We start from the raw sequence: 18,477 nt of genomic DNA, 5'->3' as shown, positions 1-18,477 counted from the left end.
GGCATTAAAAGATATGGAAAGATATATAGATAGCTATAAAAAGACAAAGAAAATAGCTATAAAAAGATAAAGAAAATAGCAGTTATTGATTTTCTGCCATAATTGGACTTTTTTCTTAAAAAAATAAGATAAGCATTATACATTTAAAACAGATAAAAGATGCAGAAAAAAAATTTAAGCATAGACATAGCGTTAAAAGGCCGGCTAGCGTGTCTAGGGACGATTGGTACAGGAATAATACCAGGATAGGGCAGGTTGATCATGAATTTGATTTTGGATATGTTGTTGCTCTACCTTTACTGGACTAGTTCCTGCCGTTAAGAAACTATCTTCCAGTGCCATGGATTCGGGTGAGAACAGCATGGAGGCGTTCAAACTCTTACTCTAGGAAAATAAAAACAATACATTATTATCTAGGTATACATTATTATCTAGTCCATTACATATCTCTTGTAAATTGCGAGAGTGCGTTCAATCAAACACAACAATTGCTAAACAACAAAAATTATTAAACAACAATTATGCTTATGATTGGTATATCCTTTTAATTTTATTAAATTAGATGCTATTTTGAAAGCTAATCGCTTATGTAGCTGTTGTGTTCGCTGAACACGACTTCTCTATTTGTCTCGAATAATTTTATCCGTGTAACATACTGGTGTCTCCACAAGAAAACTCATCTCGGCATTGTCTTGGGATGCCCAAGCTTGACAAAGGGCTTTGCGTGCTCGTTTTCCTCCTGGTGCACTATTCTCTTTACCGCGTCTTCGTACTGTGTTGTAACCCGAATCCTGAAGAATTGTACTCGTGCTAGCCAGACTCTCGCGATCAGTCTCTTGTTTGATTATCTCGGTCAGAGCATCTAGACGACTAGGAGTAGCTGGTAACTGTGCCACTCCGGTTCGTCGTTCGACCTCGGCCATAGCAATTTTGAATGGCGTCGGTGTCCTCGGTGTATTATCGTCTGTAAAAGTAATGATAGCAATAAGAAAGTCTTCATTCCTAGAAAAATATGTTTAAAAATTTTTATACAAGCGTTTTATATATAAACGTTATTCTCGCTAAAAAGATTTTTTTATTGGATATAAGGAATTATTCAACTCATGTGTAGAGGATTTATTTAATAAACGTACAATATACATTGTAAATTTGAGTAAATTTGAGATATATATACCATTTTGATTTCGTCGGAGACCAGTAGGTTGCGGAGTCGTAAGCGGACCGGGACTGCTTCCTTTAGGAGTACTCGCACGCGGCCAGGAGTGTTCCGGACTTAAAGTGTTCAAGAATTGCGAGGGGCTAAACGGAAGCGGCTTATAAGGAGTCGAAGGAGTCGTGTTTCCCGTTGGCGCTTGTTGGTCTATTATATTGTAATCCGATAAATGCCCACTATCAGGGGTATCTTCTATCCTCTGCAGGCTCTGTACTACATTTTTTCGTCTGCGTAATATAGGAGGCGGACTCTTCTTTTCTGTATGTTCGGATATCTCCTCCAAGTCAGGCATTGGTATTAATTTTACGTCCGAACTTCTCGACATTTCTTGTGATAAGTTATAATATCTGCGCATACACACAAGAAAAAAAAATTAAAATCCGCAAACAAAGTAAAACATTAATAGACATCATATTACATTATGTCAAAGATAAACATACTTAGAGAATGATGAAATTGTCTCGGTTCTCGTTCGAGAAGAGGCTCTCTTCGACGGAGACTGCATACTCTTTTCATTGTCACGTGCACACCTGTTTGATAATAATATCGTATCCAGGTATCCTGGCGTTGTGAGATGCTGTTGTTCCAAAGTTTTGATCCAATCCAGATCAACATCGAGAGCGTGTGAACTGCTGCCGGTTAGCGGCGAGACACCCTCGACACTAATTAAATCAACTTTCATCCGACTTGGGTCACAAAGACTGTCTTCTAGATCTCTTATGGTAGTGGTAGTTTCTGTATTTTTCCTCTTGCCCCTACCTATAAGTTTTGTTGATCTCTTTTTTATCAAGTCTACTATTTTATCAAGTCTATATAGTTTATGAAATGTAAAAAACATAATTATATATTCATACATTATATTAAATTTTAAAAAATACTATCAAGTATTATCACAATATTATATTATTTAAATTTTATTTATCATTATGTATATTGTGAATAGCACCTTTAATTGTAACTCGTCCTTCTTCGCTTTCATACTTTCTTCTCATTGTGCTATTCCAATGATTTTTAATCGCATTATCAGTCCTGCCCGGCAGTAATTTAGCAATCTTCGCCCATTGATTGCCGAACTTACGATGAGCCTCGACAATTATTTTATCCTCCATCTCAGTCCATGCGGTTTTTTTTATCTCCGGGTTTAAGTGATTGTGCCACCGTTCCCGGCACTGTTTACCAATTCGGCCTTTAAGATGTCGCGCTATCAATGTCCATTTCTTCGGGCCTAATTTCTCTACGAGTTCAACCACCTTTTCATCTTCCTATAAAAGACCAAGGAGAACATTTTATTTTATAAAATAGTATATAATAGTAAAATAATATAGTTTTTAAAAAAATGTTTACGAAATTGTTATAATAATATTTTATGATTTTGGATCATATTATATATAATGAAGACATATGTGATTGTTTTTCTTTTAGATAAATGTATGATATAGAAGTTTTGAAAAAAATTCATTACATTATCTATTTTGTATTTTGATGTCTTTTTTAATAAAATATTTTAATAAAATATAATAATAATTCTTGCTTGATAAACAAAGATAAAGTTATTAAAATAAAAATCTGATATACAAAAACTTTCTCTTTAATTAAAAAATCTAGTTTTAAAAAATATTACAAAAAAGGAGAGAAAGGAGAGAAAAAAATGTTTCTATATGTAAAAATCTAACATGATATATAATTTATTAATTTGTTATAAAAATAATATCAAGCGATACTCGCGCGATATGCAAATATCAGAATAAGAATATCAAATTGATATTTTAACTTAAAAAAGGTACTGCAATGGAAAAAGGCTATAATACATATATACGCGCATTTGATTTGTGAAGCCGCATTATATGCCCTTGGTTGTTGCCAAGTGCATTGGCACAGCGATGCAGCATCACCGTGTGGTCCCAGCTTTTTCTTATTGCATACCCCATCAAGCAATACTGAGATCCATGTGTGCGTAGGCGGTATGTGCAGTGCCGTACGACGATAATGTATCACCCAATAATATATAGTGCATACATACATACATTATATATATATATACACGTTAAATATAAAATTATTGAAGAAAATAATAAATTTCGAAACTTTTTAAGTTTCCCACCTCTTTTGTCCACGGACCCTTGACTAATTCCGGATTCACGACTTTAGCCCATCTCTGCTGGCACTGGACATCGCTTCGATCTGGGAAACGACTGGCTATAATGTCCCATCGTAGACTAGTGCCGAGTTGTTCTGCATTGCTTACTAATTGCTTCAATAAAGCGTCCTATAAAAAGACAAGTGACACGTATAGTGAAAGTATTTCGCTTCATAAGACGAGGAAGAACGGAAGCACAACATGCGGCAGGGAAATCGATCGACCTCCGTAGGCTTTCCCACGTGAAGTCGTATAGTGTACACCCTATGTTCTATGGGGTAACCGAGGCATCTGTCTCCACGGCGTGCAACTCGTTGTAGGAAATACGAAGGGTGGACATTTTTTTTTTTTTGGGATCCGTACATTTATTGTCCCTCCCTTAATTTGCTACATAGAACCGATATAATATAACGATATACATGCCTGCTCCTTAATAAAAAACTGTCGTGGAATCAATATAACTTCAAAAAATAAATTCTCAGATAAAAAGTTTGCAAATATTTAATTTTATATTTAATTTTACATAAAAAGAAAAGCTAAAGACATTTTTATTAACATTAAAAATTTTTTTATATATAATTTAATAAACATTAAATTTTTTTATATCAAAGCAAAAATAAAAAAAAATACTACAAGTTACATTTATTATAATATAAATTCTTATATCGCGCGGTCCTTAAATATATATAATAAAAGTCTTACTTCTTCTTTGGTCCACCTTCCTTTATTTATGTGTTTCCCTTGTCCGTGATTTGGAGCATTAATGGATATTTGATTTTGCACTTGATTTTGTACTTGATTTTGTACTTGATTGCTTTGACTAACCATGCCATACTCATTGTCGGACTCTCCTCCACTACTGGAATCGTAACCTGACCTAGATCGAGATCTGAAATATACAATGAAATACAATATGACGCACATAAAATTATTTGTGTCAAAATAAACATCGCAAGAAAAAATAATATTTCATAAACAAGTCTTTATATATAGATATAGTATCAGCTAAAAATTTATATAACTATTAATTAGCATCTTTTTACAAATAATTTAAGATTTGTATCCTTATTAAATACAGACGATAACATGATAATATCACGTGTTATAGATTTTGTAAACCTGTAGATATTTTGCGAAAAAAATGTCTCGAAATCGATATTCTTAAATTTATAGTTAGTACAAGTAATAACAATACTGATAAAAAACAGAGAATAGAAAATTAAAGTGTTCCGTTAATGCTTGGTAATCTCCTAGATATTGCTTATATCATTATATGGCGTTGTAAGGAAAGGAGTGCCTTCCTTTCCGCATTATGAGATTTGTAATCGTTTGAATCAAGATTCTGGCAATACGGAAGCTTAACAAACAAAATATATATCTTCTATCTGATGGGAAGTAACGACTGAGACAGGAAATCACGGATGGGTGAATATCCTGCCTCGATTTTTATGCTTCCTTTCTTTTGTCGCGCAACTTCTATCGTCGCCGTCCCTTCCTAATTTCACCCTCGCTATTCGGGAAGCAATCTTGACCGCGAAAACACCGGTTTTTGCGGTCACGAAGGACTTGATCTTTCCTCGTTTTGGGATTTCCTGTCACGTTTCGTACGCAGGTAATTGGAGTGCTTCCTTATTAACTTTTTACATCCTTCGCACATCCTTCCCCAATCACTTACCATCAATCTAAAAATTTCATGTTTACGAAGAAAAATACAAGTTATAAAAGGCTGGGCTACTGGTGCACACAGTGCTCATACGTATCAATTAATAATTTTTATTCAATTTGATTAGAAAAGATCATCGTCACCCTTCTATTTTTTAATTTCAATATAATTTTTATTTTTATTGTTTCTAGAATCTTAATCTTTGGAACTTTTCCGAAAACATATCGGGAATTCTTCGGAAAAAAGCAGGTTAATTATATAGACAATTAATTTGTAAAAATGGATTGCTAATTTTCCGCAGAGGTGAGCCTCTGCGCATTATCCAGCCTGTCTCCAGATAACAATGCATTTTGAGAACAGAAGGCAATGTCGAATAAGGCTCTCTCTCCTCTATGTACCGCGCAATCTGCTTCACCCTCGCTTTTCCCCCTTTCCCTCGTCCCTAACAGCTGCATATACCGGGGAGAGTCCAGGGTAAACGCGATTGGGGATACGCTTAGCTTATGATAGCATTCGCGGAGCACCATGGATGTGTGTCGTAAACATATGTGTGCTGCAGATGGCCCGGAGTTCTATCGTTCCTATTGCTTAATGCATTACCGGGCATCGATTGAAAATATCTTCACCTCTAATAAATCTATTTCAATCATGAAATTTATAAATGCTACGCACGCGGTTAAACAAGAATGTTATATATCATTAACGTCTAAAAAAATCGAAACGCCATATATTTGTGAAAATAATATTTTCTATGTAAAAAAATTATTGCTGTATGAAAATAACTTTGATATAGAAAATTAACTTTCGCATATATACATATAATAATTTATTATATATAATGCTTAGCGTGTGACTTTACAACCCGATTCATTTCAAGCGCCATGCTACGTATTATGTTTGCTACACATAGCGATACGAAAGACGAAGTTACGTCATCACAAGCGGCTCAACACCATGGAATGCAAACAAGCTAAAACGACATCTCTCAGTTAATTACATTCGAAGAAAGAACTTCTTTCATAACGATGTGATCGCCTATTACAACAAGCGCTAGTTTCTAAGTAATACTGATTATAACAAATAACAAAAAAAGCTTTGCTCTATCAAAAATGACATATCAATATAGTTTTATCCGTATGTATATAGATCAATAATCTAAGATATAGAAATGATGGATTAAAATATTAATTACATGTCCTAACTCGACTCGATGATTGTAATCGATTTTTCAAATGACAGATATCGATAACATCATGTTCTGCACCTTTTAATATATGAATATATAATTTCACTGCAGGTGCATGTACATTTATGAGTCCAATATCTTGAGAATAATTAAAAATCTGTACAAGATGTGATACAAGAAGATAAAAAAAAGTGAATAATAAAAATGAAAGCATCGATGCAAAAATGATATAAATTGTTTTTAATGCAACCATTTCCAATAATAATAGAACGTATCTTTACAAAACGCAAAAAGAGAACATAAAAAAGAAAAAAAATTGTCTCAATCCTTTATAATAATTGTCAAAGATTCTTTAAAAATAAATTTAATCTTTTTAAATTCAATTTAAATTAAATAAAAAAAATAATTTAATAGTAAAAAAGTCCTCCAAAAATTTGCACACACACACACATACTTTCATATTGTATATAGAAGCATATACATTTAAAATATTTTTGCTACAGAAATTTTACATAATCGTCACTAATTTCTATTAATGAAAGCAACGCCCAGTCGAAGATGTATGGAATTAGCACACGAACGGGGCGAGTCTTTGACAAGTTACGTAAAGGCTTTCGCCTTCAAAAAGCTTCTAACGATCGTACTATCCTTGAATTTAAATTCTTTGGACACGTGAATTGCCAAAGCAACCTTCTTCGCGACATTCCTCAACGTTTGTGAAAACACATCGGCATAATAATGGCTTTGTTGTATGAATAAAACAATCATTGTATAGAAAATAAGATAATAGAGAGATTAAAATAATTGAAAGATTAAAGCAAATATACATAGTCGTTCTAAAAGAGAAATTAATAATTATATACATGTAGAAAAATATAATTCCTTTATAATTAAAAAAAAAAACATTGCACAATTTGATGAATAATTTTTTACACAAAATATGTGCAAGTTTAATTTATGTATGTAAATAGCTATGTCTATGTAATATATATAATCTACAATTTATGTAATATGTAAATATATAACGAAAAGTGTGTCCCAAAAAATATTACATTACATTTCACGTAAAGGAATAGATTATATTTCTTCTATTTTTTTCGATATTATTAATTATGAATTAGGTATTATTTTATTTGCGTTAAAAATTCAAAGCACAAAAATTTTTGTATAATTAAATTGCGTCATTTATAAATTGCAAATTAATATAATAACTTTGTTACAAATTTTATGAATTGCAATATGACAATTATTGAGGGTTCAAAGCCTTGTATATAATGCGTGAATACGTGCTCAACAAAAAGTTAAAAAAATAAAGCTATTCTCGGCTTAATAATCAATTTTAGTTGGCAAGAATGATGAAGAAAGAAAAGGAAAGAGAGTAGGTACAAAGAAATAAACGGAATAGAATATAAAATGATTTAGGAAAAACAAAATAATAGAGAAAATTTTCTATAAAAAAGCTATATATATTAAATAAAACCATTAGTAGTCAAACAATAGACGGAAAAAAATATTAGGATTGGTGAGGACAGAAGAAGCATTTTGTTTTACGTGCTTATTCCTGTGTCATCCTTATAAAGTGTTAGGTAATAAAATCAGGTAATAAAATCGGTGAAGGTAATGACCGAGAAAGAAGCTTCATCCTTCAACTGTTTTAACAAAATTGTCAAGAAATTTTTGAGTAAATTTATACGTAGCATTTACTTGAGAGGCGACAGAAAGCAGGTGTCACTGACAGCTGCTTATTTGTCTAGGAAGATAAACGCCATGCACATCTTTTGTCACATTGAATAAAAATGACATATCTTCTTTTATATTTTTATAGTCAACAATGTATAACACAAGTATACTGTGTTACTTAGATACAAGTCATAAAAATTGACCTTTAATGCAAGATAAGAAATTATAAACGAAGTAAATTATCGATAGATAACCGATAGATAAAAAATCCATTTAATTTTATATAAGAAAAGTTTCTTATTATTTTTTCTTTTGTTAATAATATATAACATTCAAGATGATATAATGGGTGTAACAAAACATATAAAGTATTGATAGCTTTTCACATTTTCGTTTATTGAAAACGAGAAATGCTCAAGCGAAACTTCCGAAGCGAGACAAATGTGGGAATGACTTATAGGATAAACGGATATCGCTAAATATTAAACAATAAAATGACGACACGTGGGACGAGCTATTTGACTTTTTCTCGTGAGAACGAGAAAGGAAGTCGTGTGTGTGTGTGTCTACCGTGGTAATGGACATCTGCCAAAGTTCCGAACTTTCCCCTCTTTTTCGTCCGCGCTTCTTCCGTTCACGCTCGGCGCTCACGCGTGCATTTCGCCTTTACGACACCAAGCGCCCTTAACTCCTCTTCCTTCCTTCTTTACTTCCTTGCTTCCGCGCCTGTTGCGCGTCACGCAACAATAAGGTCATCGCGCGAGGCAAAGTCCCTTCGAGGGCAAATAAAAACCTCCGAACCGAGATCGAGAGAATTATGACTCGAACAAAACAAACTTTGCGTTCGGGACTTTGGGACGGTCGGCATACTTGTTAGGATAATTGACATAATTCTTTATAGAACCGCCGTTAATTAATTTAACACACAGTTAATTTTCCGTTAACAGATGTTTCAAACTTATTTTTCTTTATACTCGAAACGTTTTAAGTTACTTTAAATTCCCTGTGACACACATAAACAAACATGGAAAGTGAGAAAAAGCGGGAAAGAGAGAGAAAAAATTTAATATTATCGTCTTTCGCTTCACTTTTCATGGTCATCTTTTAAGAAAAGATTCTTTATACGATATGATATTGGGATTTGCATTTTATCAAACGGACTAGTATAAGTTTGTGCACCGTTATATCTGCGACGTACGTAACAGAGCGACAGAGAAAATATTGGGTCAGTGTAAATATAGATCCCGCCGTCCGTCGTGTTGGTCGCGTGCGACGCCCGCAACACACAATTGATCTTTTCGTCAATTTTATAGTGTCCGGGACCAGGTGTATATAGTACCCAAGGAGTGTTCGTTCATAGCTGGACGTCAGCTGCTGTCCCGCGTAAAAGTCCCACCCTCCGGACTCTCGTTTTCGCGATCATCCAAGATATGACGCTTATGACGACGCGCGTCCCCTTGCTCCATTCCCTCCTTATCATCAAGCTACCTTGGCCTCAGAACGACCGATGACATCGAGTCATCATATATACTGACTGGTTACTGTGGTAAACCAAACACTTTTACTTTTTAGAGTTTGCATCATTCATGAATGAAGACGGATCTCGTGTATTCTTCGTGCATAATTTGATGTATAATTAGACAGTTTTTGCTAATTATTGACACATTAATATAATGAACGTAAAATAATAATAAGGATGTAATATACACGCTATGTTTGTTGCAATTATATTATTATGTAGAAATTTTAATTTAGTACACTCTCTCTCTCTCTCTGTATTTCTAATAATCTTTCAAACGTTAATTTTTTTCTATATAAAAAATACAACCAGAAACGCAAATGCACGCTTGCTATTATGTATTATTATCTATCTACTTATGACTCGATAAAAAATTAATTTTTTTATTAATAATTTAATTAATAAAATATTAAAAATAATAAATATTAAAAAATAAATAAATTTTTTGATATTTTTATTGCACTAAAAAAAAGAAAATAATGTACTATTATTATTATCTTATTTCATTCACATTTAAACAATTATTTTAATTACATAGTAAAATTTATATTATAAAAACTATGACAGATATCTCAAATATTTTGTTTTTTAAATATCTTCATTATCTATAATAATTTGATTGTATATATTTTCATTCACTAGCAATCTAGAGTAGAGATAAAAAAATTGTAAAAAAATAAATAATAGAATAACGAAAAATTACCTGTCGCAGGCATTAATTAAAATTAAAAAGTAATAAAATAAAAAAAAGAAATTCTAATCGACGCAATGGATCAGATCGTTCAAATATCGTTCAATATTATGTTATCGATGAGTGATAATTTATTTGTCTTTACTGAGAGAAAAATAGATATAAATCATTAGTAATTAACTAAAGATATCGTTAAAGCTTTTAGAGATTAATCCAGAAGCTTTTAAAGATACATGCAGATTAATCTTTGATTCTAGAATGAAATCTTTTCATTTTCGATTTCGTCCATAAAAATTCCTTAAGAATCAAACTTTCTTTCCATTCTAATGATTCCTTTCGCTGCCAAGGGACGAGTCTGGCGGCTCTCATTGAATAAGTATAAGGTTATTGGCATCGCATGGAACCTGTTTGGGTTAATACATGATAGAATCTTCTTTCACGAAAATATCAAACCATTAATAATTTTCTCAGACTTAAGAATCAAGAGACATTAATAAATTGACATTCGCGATTAAAAAAATGCAAAATACAATTATCATTCGTCCTGTAACGCTAAATAAATGTTACCTCGACATCTTTTTAATTCGAGAAATTATTCGTATACAGATATTAAAAATTTGATAATAAAGTCGCACGAAAGAGGACGATATCCAATCAAATTGTTGCCACGGGATTGCTGGAAGAGAATTCCGTGGAAACCGGGAACGTTCCGCGTATTTTAATGAGGCCGCTATCCGTGAAGGATCATCGCCCGATGAAGGCCAAGAGGTAAGATAGGTTTCAAGATGAATATATATATATATATATATATATATATATATATATATATATATATGTGTGTGTGTGCTGGGTTGAGACAAGCACGGGGTATACGCGGGGTACGCGAATACGGGGTAAGTGGAGATAGGTAGAGGCATACGTGTGTATATCTACCTACACGTATACTTATATACACGCGATCGTACCGGCAGCCAGCCAACGACATCGGGGTGGAGGTCTTTACCGAAAGACATCTGGCTACCACCTGCCTCGATGCCCTCGCACTCGCTTCATCAAACCTCCCCATAATAGAACGCTCCCGAGCATGCGCACCCGCTCTCACATGACGCGTGCGCATGTGAGGAGTACGTACGTATTGTGTGCACCGTGACCGTGTGACTTATACCGTGTGGTTTAGATATATGTGTGTACGCGTACACGCCGACAATAATCGAGTACTCGTGCTCCTCTCGTTCCCGTGGGGCTGTGTAAAAATACAGGTTTACCCGGTATATGTAAGCATGTTTTTTCACGTTAGTATGGCATCAAGAATTAAATATTCATCCACGTCGGTATAAATAATCTTTCAATATAGGTAATAAAAGTATTTCTTTTCAATGTCCATTTTATTTTACCGCCTAAAAATGATTGAAATGGATACACTAGTTAAAAAACTAGTTGCCAATGAATGCTGCCGGAAATATATACATAATCAATAGCAAAAATAATATCATATTACTTTTTATAATAAAAAATAATTACGTTACTTATACAATACTATATTTTTAATTTTAATCAAAATATAAAGAAAATTATTATTTCTTCACAAGATTTCATTTGATTTAACATACATTTTTTTACTATAAATAAATTGAGAGATAATATACATTTTTATATATAAAAAATTAAAACAGTAAAAAGCTTTCAGCTTTAAATCAATAAGAAAGAAAATAAGCATATCAAATATCATATTTTCTTGTAATAAAAAAATTTAATTATCTCATCTTTAAATTCTTCAAATACATATATCAACAACAATGTATATTAACTGGTCATTCACTGCATCTACCCCAACACTCTCTCTTTCTCTCACTAATATTCACAAAATATAATACATACGATATACAAGACGAACGTGTCTACGAGAGATGAAGGGAAATTCCATCACCCTTCTGTGCCATAAAAAAAGGCGGGAAGCCCTTCGGCAACTCGCGCGAGCGCGCACTTCATCCCTCTCGTTCGCCGAGGTGCGCCTCGTCGTCGTACACCACGCCTTTTACCCCCGTGCCCATTGCGAGGCGATTGTATATCGGACGAGCCACCCGGTGCTCGTTCCCATGACAAGTGCGATGGGTATTTTTACTCGTGAATCTTTAATTCCACCGTGGGAATCGAGACTACATCACATCGGACCGGAGATCCGCGTGCATTACGAATAGGCGCGGATATCCGCGCCATATATGTCCCGTGATCCGATTAGATTACATCTTTTATAGATGAACTATACACAACGTGGTCCTTTGTGTCGCTAAGCGGGAGGAATATGCATAAATCTCGCGGAAATTATAGCGTTTAGCTGAATGAGTACCTCCCGTGCGATGTTTTTAAACTAAACGCACTAAAGTGATGCGTAACAGATAAAAATTTATTCTTATCTAAAATATTTAAGAAAGAAACACGAGAGAGAGAGAGAGAGAGATAGAGATAACTTTATTTATTAAGCGCTCTGGGACAAGTCCCCTCAAGCGCAAAACATAATAGAAAGAAAGAGAGAGAGAGAAATATATACAAACACCAAAAAATAAAATAAAAAATATAATCATAAAGGTATGTAGTATAATAATAATATATGTAATAGCTGAAAGAATCAATTGGAATAAGATAAATAAATGATTCTGCATTTATTGAAAAGCAAAGAAAGGTTTTTCGATTTTGTGAACGCAATTAGTAATCGTGATTAGCAATATAAAATAATATATAATATCAATATTGATCACATCATCTGATTCTTACATCTTTTTAAATACTTAACATTTAATCTTTTCTTATATTTACATGATACATGTAAAAACTTTTCGATCTTTCCCCCCTTCCCTCTCTGAAAATTGATACTTCGGTATTTATTAGACAGAATTATTTCGAAGCATTATTATTCTCGAAGCAGATGCTGAAAATCAAGTTCGCCCTTATGTATATCCCGCCGATCAGCATCGTCGACCCCGAGTGCGCTAAATCGATATCGAGATATAATGAAAAGGAAAGAAGAACGGGCTGCGAGAGCAGTCCAAGGGCCCGCGGTCCGTCCCATCTTGAAAGAAATCTCTTCAAGGGGCCCGGGCGCGAATCTTGTCGGTAACCCCCTTCGAAATTTGTTATTTGACGTTTTGGGGTGGCCTTTTCTGGTTCGCCCTACATAGTCTGATTCGATGGAATTTTAGGGTAACGAACCGGCAGCTGTCCAGACGTTGACTCGATTCAGTTTTAAATTCGAGTTGTAAAATTTGAGAAACTTAATCGCGTATGCCTGAGACCGACGAGCGCGGACTTTTTATACGGACAAATGTCCCTTCGTGCATTAACTTCAATTCTAATAACTTTGTGAATAATCCACACAGGTCTCACAACACTGAGATTCTCGCACAAAGTCCGAAAATACCCAGAGGACAGCTCTCCGGTGAGAGACCATGCGGGAATACAATAATACACGATCTATTTATATTAGGTACCCCTGTGGCGCGCAATGTGTGATTAAGGAGAATTTTCGCTTTATGGATTTTTATAATACTTCACAGGAAAAAAATTTCATAACTTTACTATTTTTAATGATAACTATTATATTAAAAAACAGCAATATTAAACAATAAAATAATCAAAAGTTTAAAAAAAATTAATATTACAAACAATTTTTTAAGAGCAAATTTAAAATATGTTAAAACTAATTGTATAAAAATATAAAATTCTGAAAAAAAAAAATTTATTTTATGTACTTTAATGATTATAAAGGAAGCGCGAATTTATCACGAATTGAGCAACTTATTTTGGAAAGGGGGATTCACATCATTATCATAAATGTCGAAGAATCAATGACCATCCTTATTTCCTGGTAATTCACGTTAAAAATCTATAGGAGTTCGAGGGAAAACAAATCCTAGAAACACATCTCTATTTCACTGTAAGCGATTCCATGTATCACTTTGTATCCGTAAAGCCGGCATATTCTTCCATTCTCCGATTGTGAGATAGCCTATGCTAATATAAGTGACCTTCCGATGGTATTCGCAAATTTAATGATCTTTCTAAGACCTGGTGTGAAATCGCGGGATAACTAAAAGGTAATCCCCCTTCTATTGTTACCAAGTAAAATTTTTGTATTATTTTCATTTTTTGTATTTTTTACAATAGGATATGGAACAACCGTACATTAATGACAGTAACTCGAAAATTTTTTTATGATTTTTTATACTTTGTTCTTAACAGCGAGATATTAGACAAACACACAATAATAATAATAGCAACGAGTATTTAAAACTTTCTAAAATATAAACTTTGATTTTCCTTTATATATATTATAAATATAAATTTATTTTTAAAATTAATAAAGAGAAAGAGAACAAAAATAGAAAAAAAAATAATAAATAAATATATAACTCTCTAGGATGAGAAAAATGCAAGAAAGAGGAAAATTTTTTGATATAAATAAATATTTCTATTCTTTACAATTTACATAATATAATTTATATAAAGAAGAATAATTTATAAATATTAAAATATTATAAATAAAAAATATTATTTTATCAGCGATTTTTAAGTTTGAAGAAATCTACCGGATTATATACCGGATAATATGAAGATTAGGACTTATTTTTCTATTTTCATAGATTTTCTCTCAAATACGCGGTACTATTGTAATATCAAGATAAATGTAAGAGAAGCCCGCGAGCATATAAATGTTGCATATCGCGAAATTTGTAATAACGTCTAATCAAAACAAAAGCGATCCCAGTCTTTCACAAGAAATATGCATCTGAATAAAAAAGAATACAATGAGTTTCAGTGGAGGTACAAAATAAACGATGCAAAAAATTCTTAACAGAGTTGGCCTAAAACCGGGTTTAAATCTCCTTAGTCAACCTAGTCCCCCTGTCTACTCTCCCTTCCTTTTTGTCTTGTCGAGGCTGTAGACCTGCGAGGACGACCGGCCGGAAAAAGACGGATAGTCGTCTCGTCGTTTCTTTTGGCTTTGAGCACTCCGCTAAGCGACTAGCACTGAAAAGCGCGCGATAGTTGTAACTTGAATGAGAGAGATACCATGCTGCGAATGGCTACGAAGAAGTTGGATTTCTTGTCTGACGTCCATCCGCTCGTTTGGACGTTTAGTCTCTCTCTTTCTCTCTTTACATACCTGGGGAAAAAATACGATTCGACCGAATGAAACTACGGAACTTCGGGATAATCTCAAAAAATTATCTTAAAATTTTTTTTTCCACATGTCTCATTCGAATTCCAAACCTTCCATGAAAACAATTACAATTATTTTTACTAAGGGGAGGGTATGTTTTGAATAACGAAAGAGCAAATCTGATGGATTTAATACATCAAGCGTGACGATCAAAATTCATTTATAACATCTCGTAGCTTATTCAAAATAGTTTTGAATGATTTATATATATATATTTTGGTCATTCTTATATTTTTATCTATAAGAATATCTCTTAAAAATATATATGAGAAAATTTTCTGATTTAAGTTATTTGAAAAGTACGGGGACGATGACAATAGAAAGGTTACAATACTACTCTTTTCATAAAAAGAAAAAGTTATGTATTTCTGAAAATGCAAAAAACAACTAAAAATTATACGCAATGTTTAAATTTTCATTACGCATGCTGTTTCAATTTATTCTCTTCTCTATTCTATGTCAATATAGCAAAGAAATATTTAAAAGTGCTCTGGAATCAAATAAAATTATTTTTCAATTAGTTTCCAAATAATTAATAACTGACAATAAAGGGCTTTTTAGTGCGAAAACAAAAAACAATAAATTAATAATTTTTGAAAAGCAAATACAAATAACGAAACTCTAGAATTAATATATGAACTTTAAGAGAAACTTAATTATAAAGAAAAAGAAAATTGAAAGGTTGCAGCAAACGAAGATCTCTACAACTGTTTTGCTAAGAAAGAATTTGCAAAAAAATAAATTAGCCGAAAGGATAAAAAAATTTTTGTCTGGAAGAACATCTGAATATAGTTCCCATATTATGCTATATCGTTAAATATTCATAAGACATCAATTATGTTACCTAATAGAATATTTCAGGATGTTAATTATATTCTTATAAACATAAATTTTACAAGAATTATATTAGCACAATTATAAATTTATTCTCATAATTTAATTTATTTGTAAATTAAATTTTAAAAATATTTCAGTAAAATCTACATATATTTTATATTGTAGTTTTAAAATTATCACAATTTACAAAATATAATAAATCTTAATATAAATATAGAAAATATTAACAGAAATATTTATATATAATAATAAAAATAATAATATTATAAAAAGATATATAAATGAGATATAATAGTGATGATTTTCATCTATATTTATATGTTTTATTTCTTCTATCACTAATTAATTCAAATTCTAATATCGACTCTTTTTCTAGATACTAGTAATATCACTTGAAACTTTATGTAGGTCTAATGAACGGGAGAGTTGATCAACTTCTCACAATCTTGCCTTCGTGATAACACCGCATCCTTTGATATCAACATTATGCCGTATAACTTCCGTCGTTGGAATTTATACTGTGTATATATATTTCCTTACTTTCACACGCGATATCACTGACACGGCCGACCTCAGTTCTCTCAATTGAATATTTGATCGAAGCGACTGTAAAGACTTCGAAATCTCTGTTCTGCTCAACCCTTCGGTATAACAAAATTTCGAAAGAAACTTGGATGTTAAAATTATGTATATTTTATTTGTATCCTATATACAGTAATAAAGTTTTGTAATATTATAATAATTTCTAATGTGCTAAGAAAATATAAAAAGTGAAAATATGAACATGTTTGGTTTCTATAAACAGACACCTCAAATTCGCATGTTGTTACAGAAAAGTAAATAAACATAACAAATAATTATGTATAAAGTATTTTATATATAAGTAAACAAATAAATATGTATAAAGTATTTAAAATATTCTGATTATGCAGACAAATAATAAAAATTTATTTATTCATGTATAAATAATCTATTCAAGAGTTATAAATATATCTATTCCGTAATTTTCACACGCGAAGAACGTAACAGTTTAAAAGAGATATATATATATATATATATATATATATATATATATATATATATATTGCTCTCTCTCCATAATATTTCTAACATATTTAAGATTATATGTGTGACTCGCGCATTTTATTTAAAAAAAAATATTCCTCTCTCTCTTTCTCCCTCATAATAATAATTAAAAGTAAAGCTGCTATTATATCTTTTATCTCGATATAGATATGCGAAATAAGCCACGAGTATACAAATGTGTCAAATTTATAAAAAAAAATAAAAATAAATATGATTTATGAGAATTTATGTTACGCGAGAGATTACTTACGCTTCTGTAGGCGGTGAGTAAACGGACGAATGATAGGAGGATGCGTTAATCGACAATCCACTCGCGACGAACAATTCATTTGATATCATATCCATCATATATACAAGCGGCGCACAATTCTTGTGGGAGAATTCAAGCGGCCGAGGGAGAATCGAGAGAGCGCCAGAGCACAAAGTATATATCGGGTGAGTGGTACGTAAATAGATCCTGCGAACCTCCCGTAGAGATGCTCCGTAGCTCTCTCCGATTCACAAGTACTATCTGCACGCGGTGCAGATCATTGTGTGAATTTTTCCGGGAAAATATATCTCGCCCAAGAGAACGATATCTACACGGCTACGCTTACGCCTGTCCTCTCTAATTTCTTCCTCCTTGGCTCTCTTGTTCGTCTTCTCACGAAGTGTTTGAAGCGCTTACAAGCGACAGAGCGTGACGCGCATTTCTTCTCTAATTTTTTCGTCCTTTTTCCTTCTACCGTTTCGTCTCTCTGTCCATATCTCACTTCTTTAAATAATTTTTAGACTAGATAAATATCTCACGTTATCAATCGATTCGCGTATTGCGTGAAAGCGGATGATGAAGTAGCGTACGCGAACTCGCGTTGACAACGAGAAGAAGAATCATTTACCGCGTGCATACAACGCGCGTGTTTACGCGCTAAAATATTTCCGCGTCCCGTCGAGTATACCGCGCCACGCGGCAACGCTCGACTTTCGGTTCGTGGACCGAATGTCCCAAAAGCGTCCTCCTTGGACGGCGGTTGAGCTCAAACTGGCGAGATGATATTCGAAGGGTTCGCACCAGCAGAGCAGAGCGACACAGTGGAAGGTCTAACGCTGGATCCTGCGGCGGGCAAGCAGAGAGGGAAAAAGCATCGCCTAAAGAGAGAGAGAGAGAGAGAGAGAGAGAGAGAGACACACACAGAGAGAAAGGGACAAGAATGGAGGGAGTAAGAGAGAGAGAGAAAGAGAAAGCGGACGCACGAGGGAACTGTGAT

The 18,477-nt window shown here is 33.0% G+C and overlaps 1 protein-coding gene across 2 annotated transcripts in view; it reads right to left on the bottom strand.

Moving 5' to 3' along the window:
- The window catches only part of LOC126853363 (myb protein), a 28,045-nt gene that overhangs the window by 3,203 nt on the left and 6,365 nt on the right, over positions 1-18,477 (bottom strand). The window contains exons 1-8 of one of the 2 annotated variants that reach the window (XM_050599018.1): positions 17,481-18,265; positions 4,053-4,239; positions 3,315-3,479; positions 2,160-2,475; positions 1,654-1,972; positions 1,175-1,560; positions 657-964; positions 295-384 (exon numbers count right to left, since the gene is read on the bottom strand). In XM_050599018.1, the coding sequence (XP_050454975.1) occupies positions 295-384; positions 657-964; positions 1,175-1,560; positions 1,654-1,972; positions 2,160-2,475; positions 3,315-3,479; positions 4,053-4,239; positions 17,481-17,578 (1,869 nt within the window). In that variant the 5' untranslated portion in view covers positions 17,579-18,265. Of the gene's footprint in view, positions 1-294; positions 385-656; positions 965-1,174; positions 1,561-1,653; positions 1,973-2,159; positions 2,476-3,314; positions 3,480-4,052; positions 4,240-17,480; positions 18,266-18,477 lie in introns of those variants that run through there. The other variant, XM_050599019.1, reaches the window with a different exon arrangement.

Source organism: Cataglyphis hispanica, chromosome 12 (genome assembly GCF_021464435.1).
Source record: "Cataglyphis hispanica isolate Lineage 1 chromosome 12, ULB_Chis1_1.0, whole genome shotgun sequence".
Lineage (NCBI taxonomy): Eukaryota > Metazoa > Arthropoda > Insecta > Hymenoptera > Formicidae > Cataglyphis > Cataglyphis hispanica.
The sequence above is the reverse complement of the archived record's forward strand: the minus strand, read 5'-3'. Positions and strand labels throughout refer to the sequence as shown.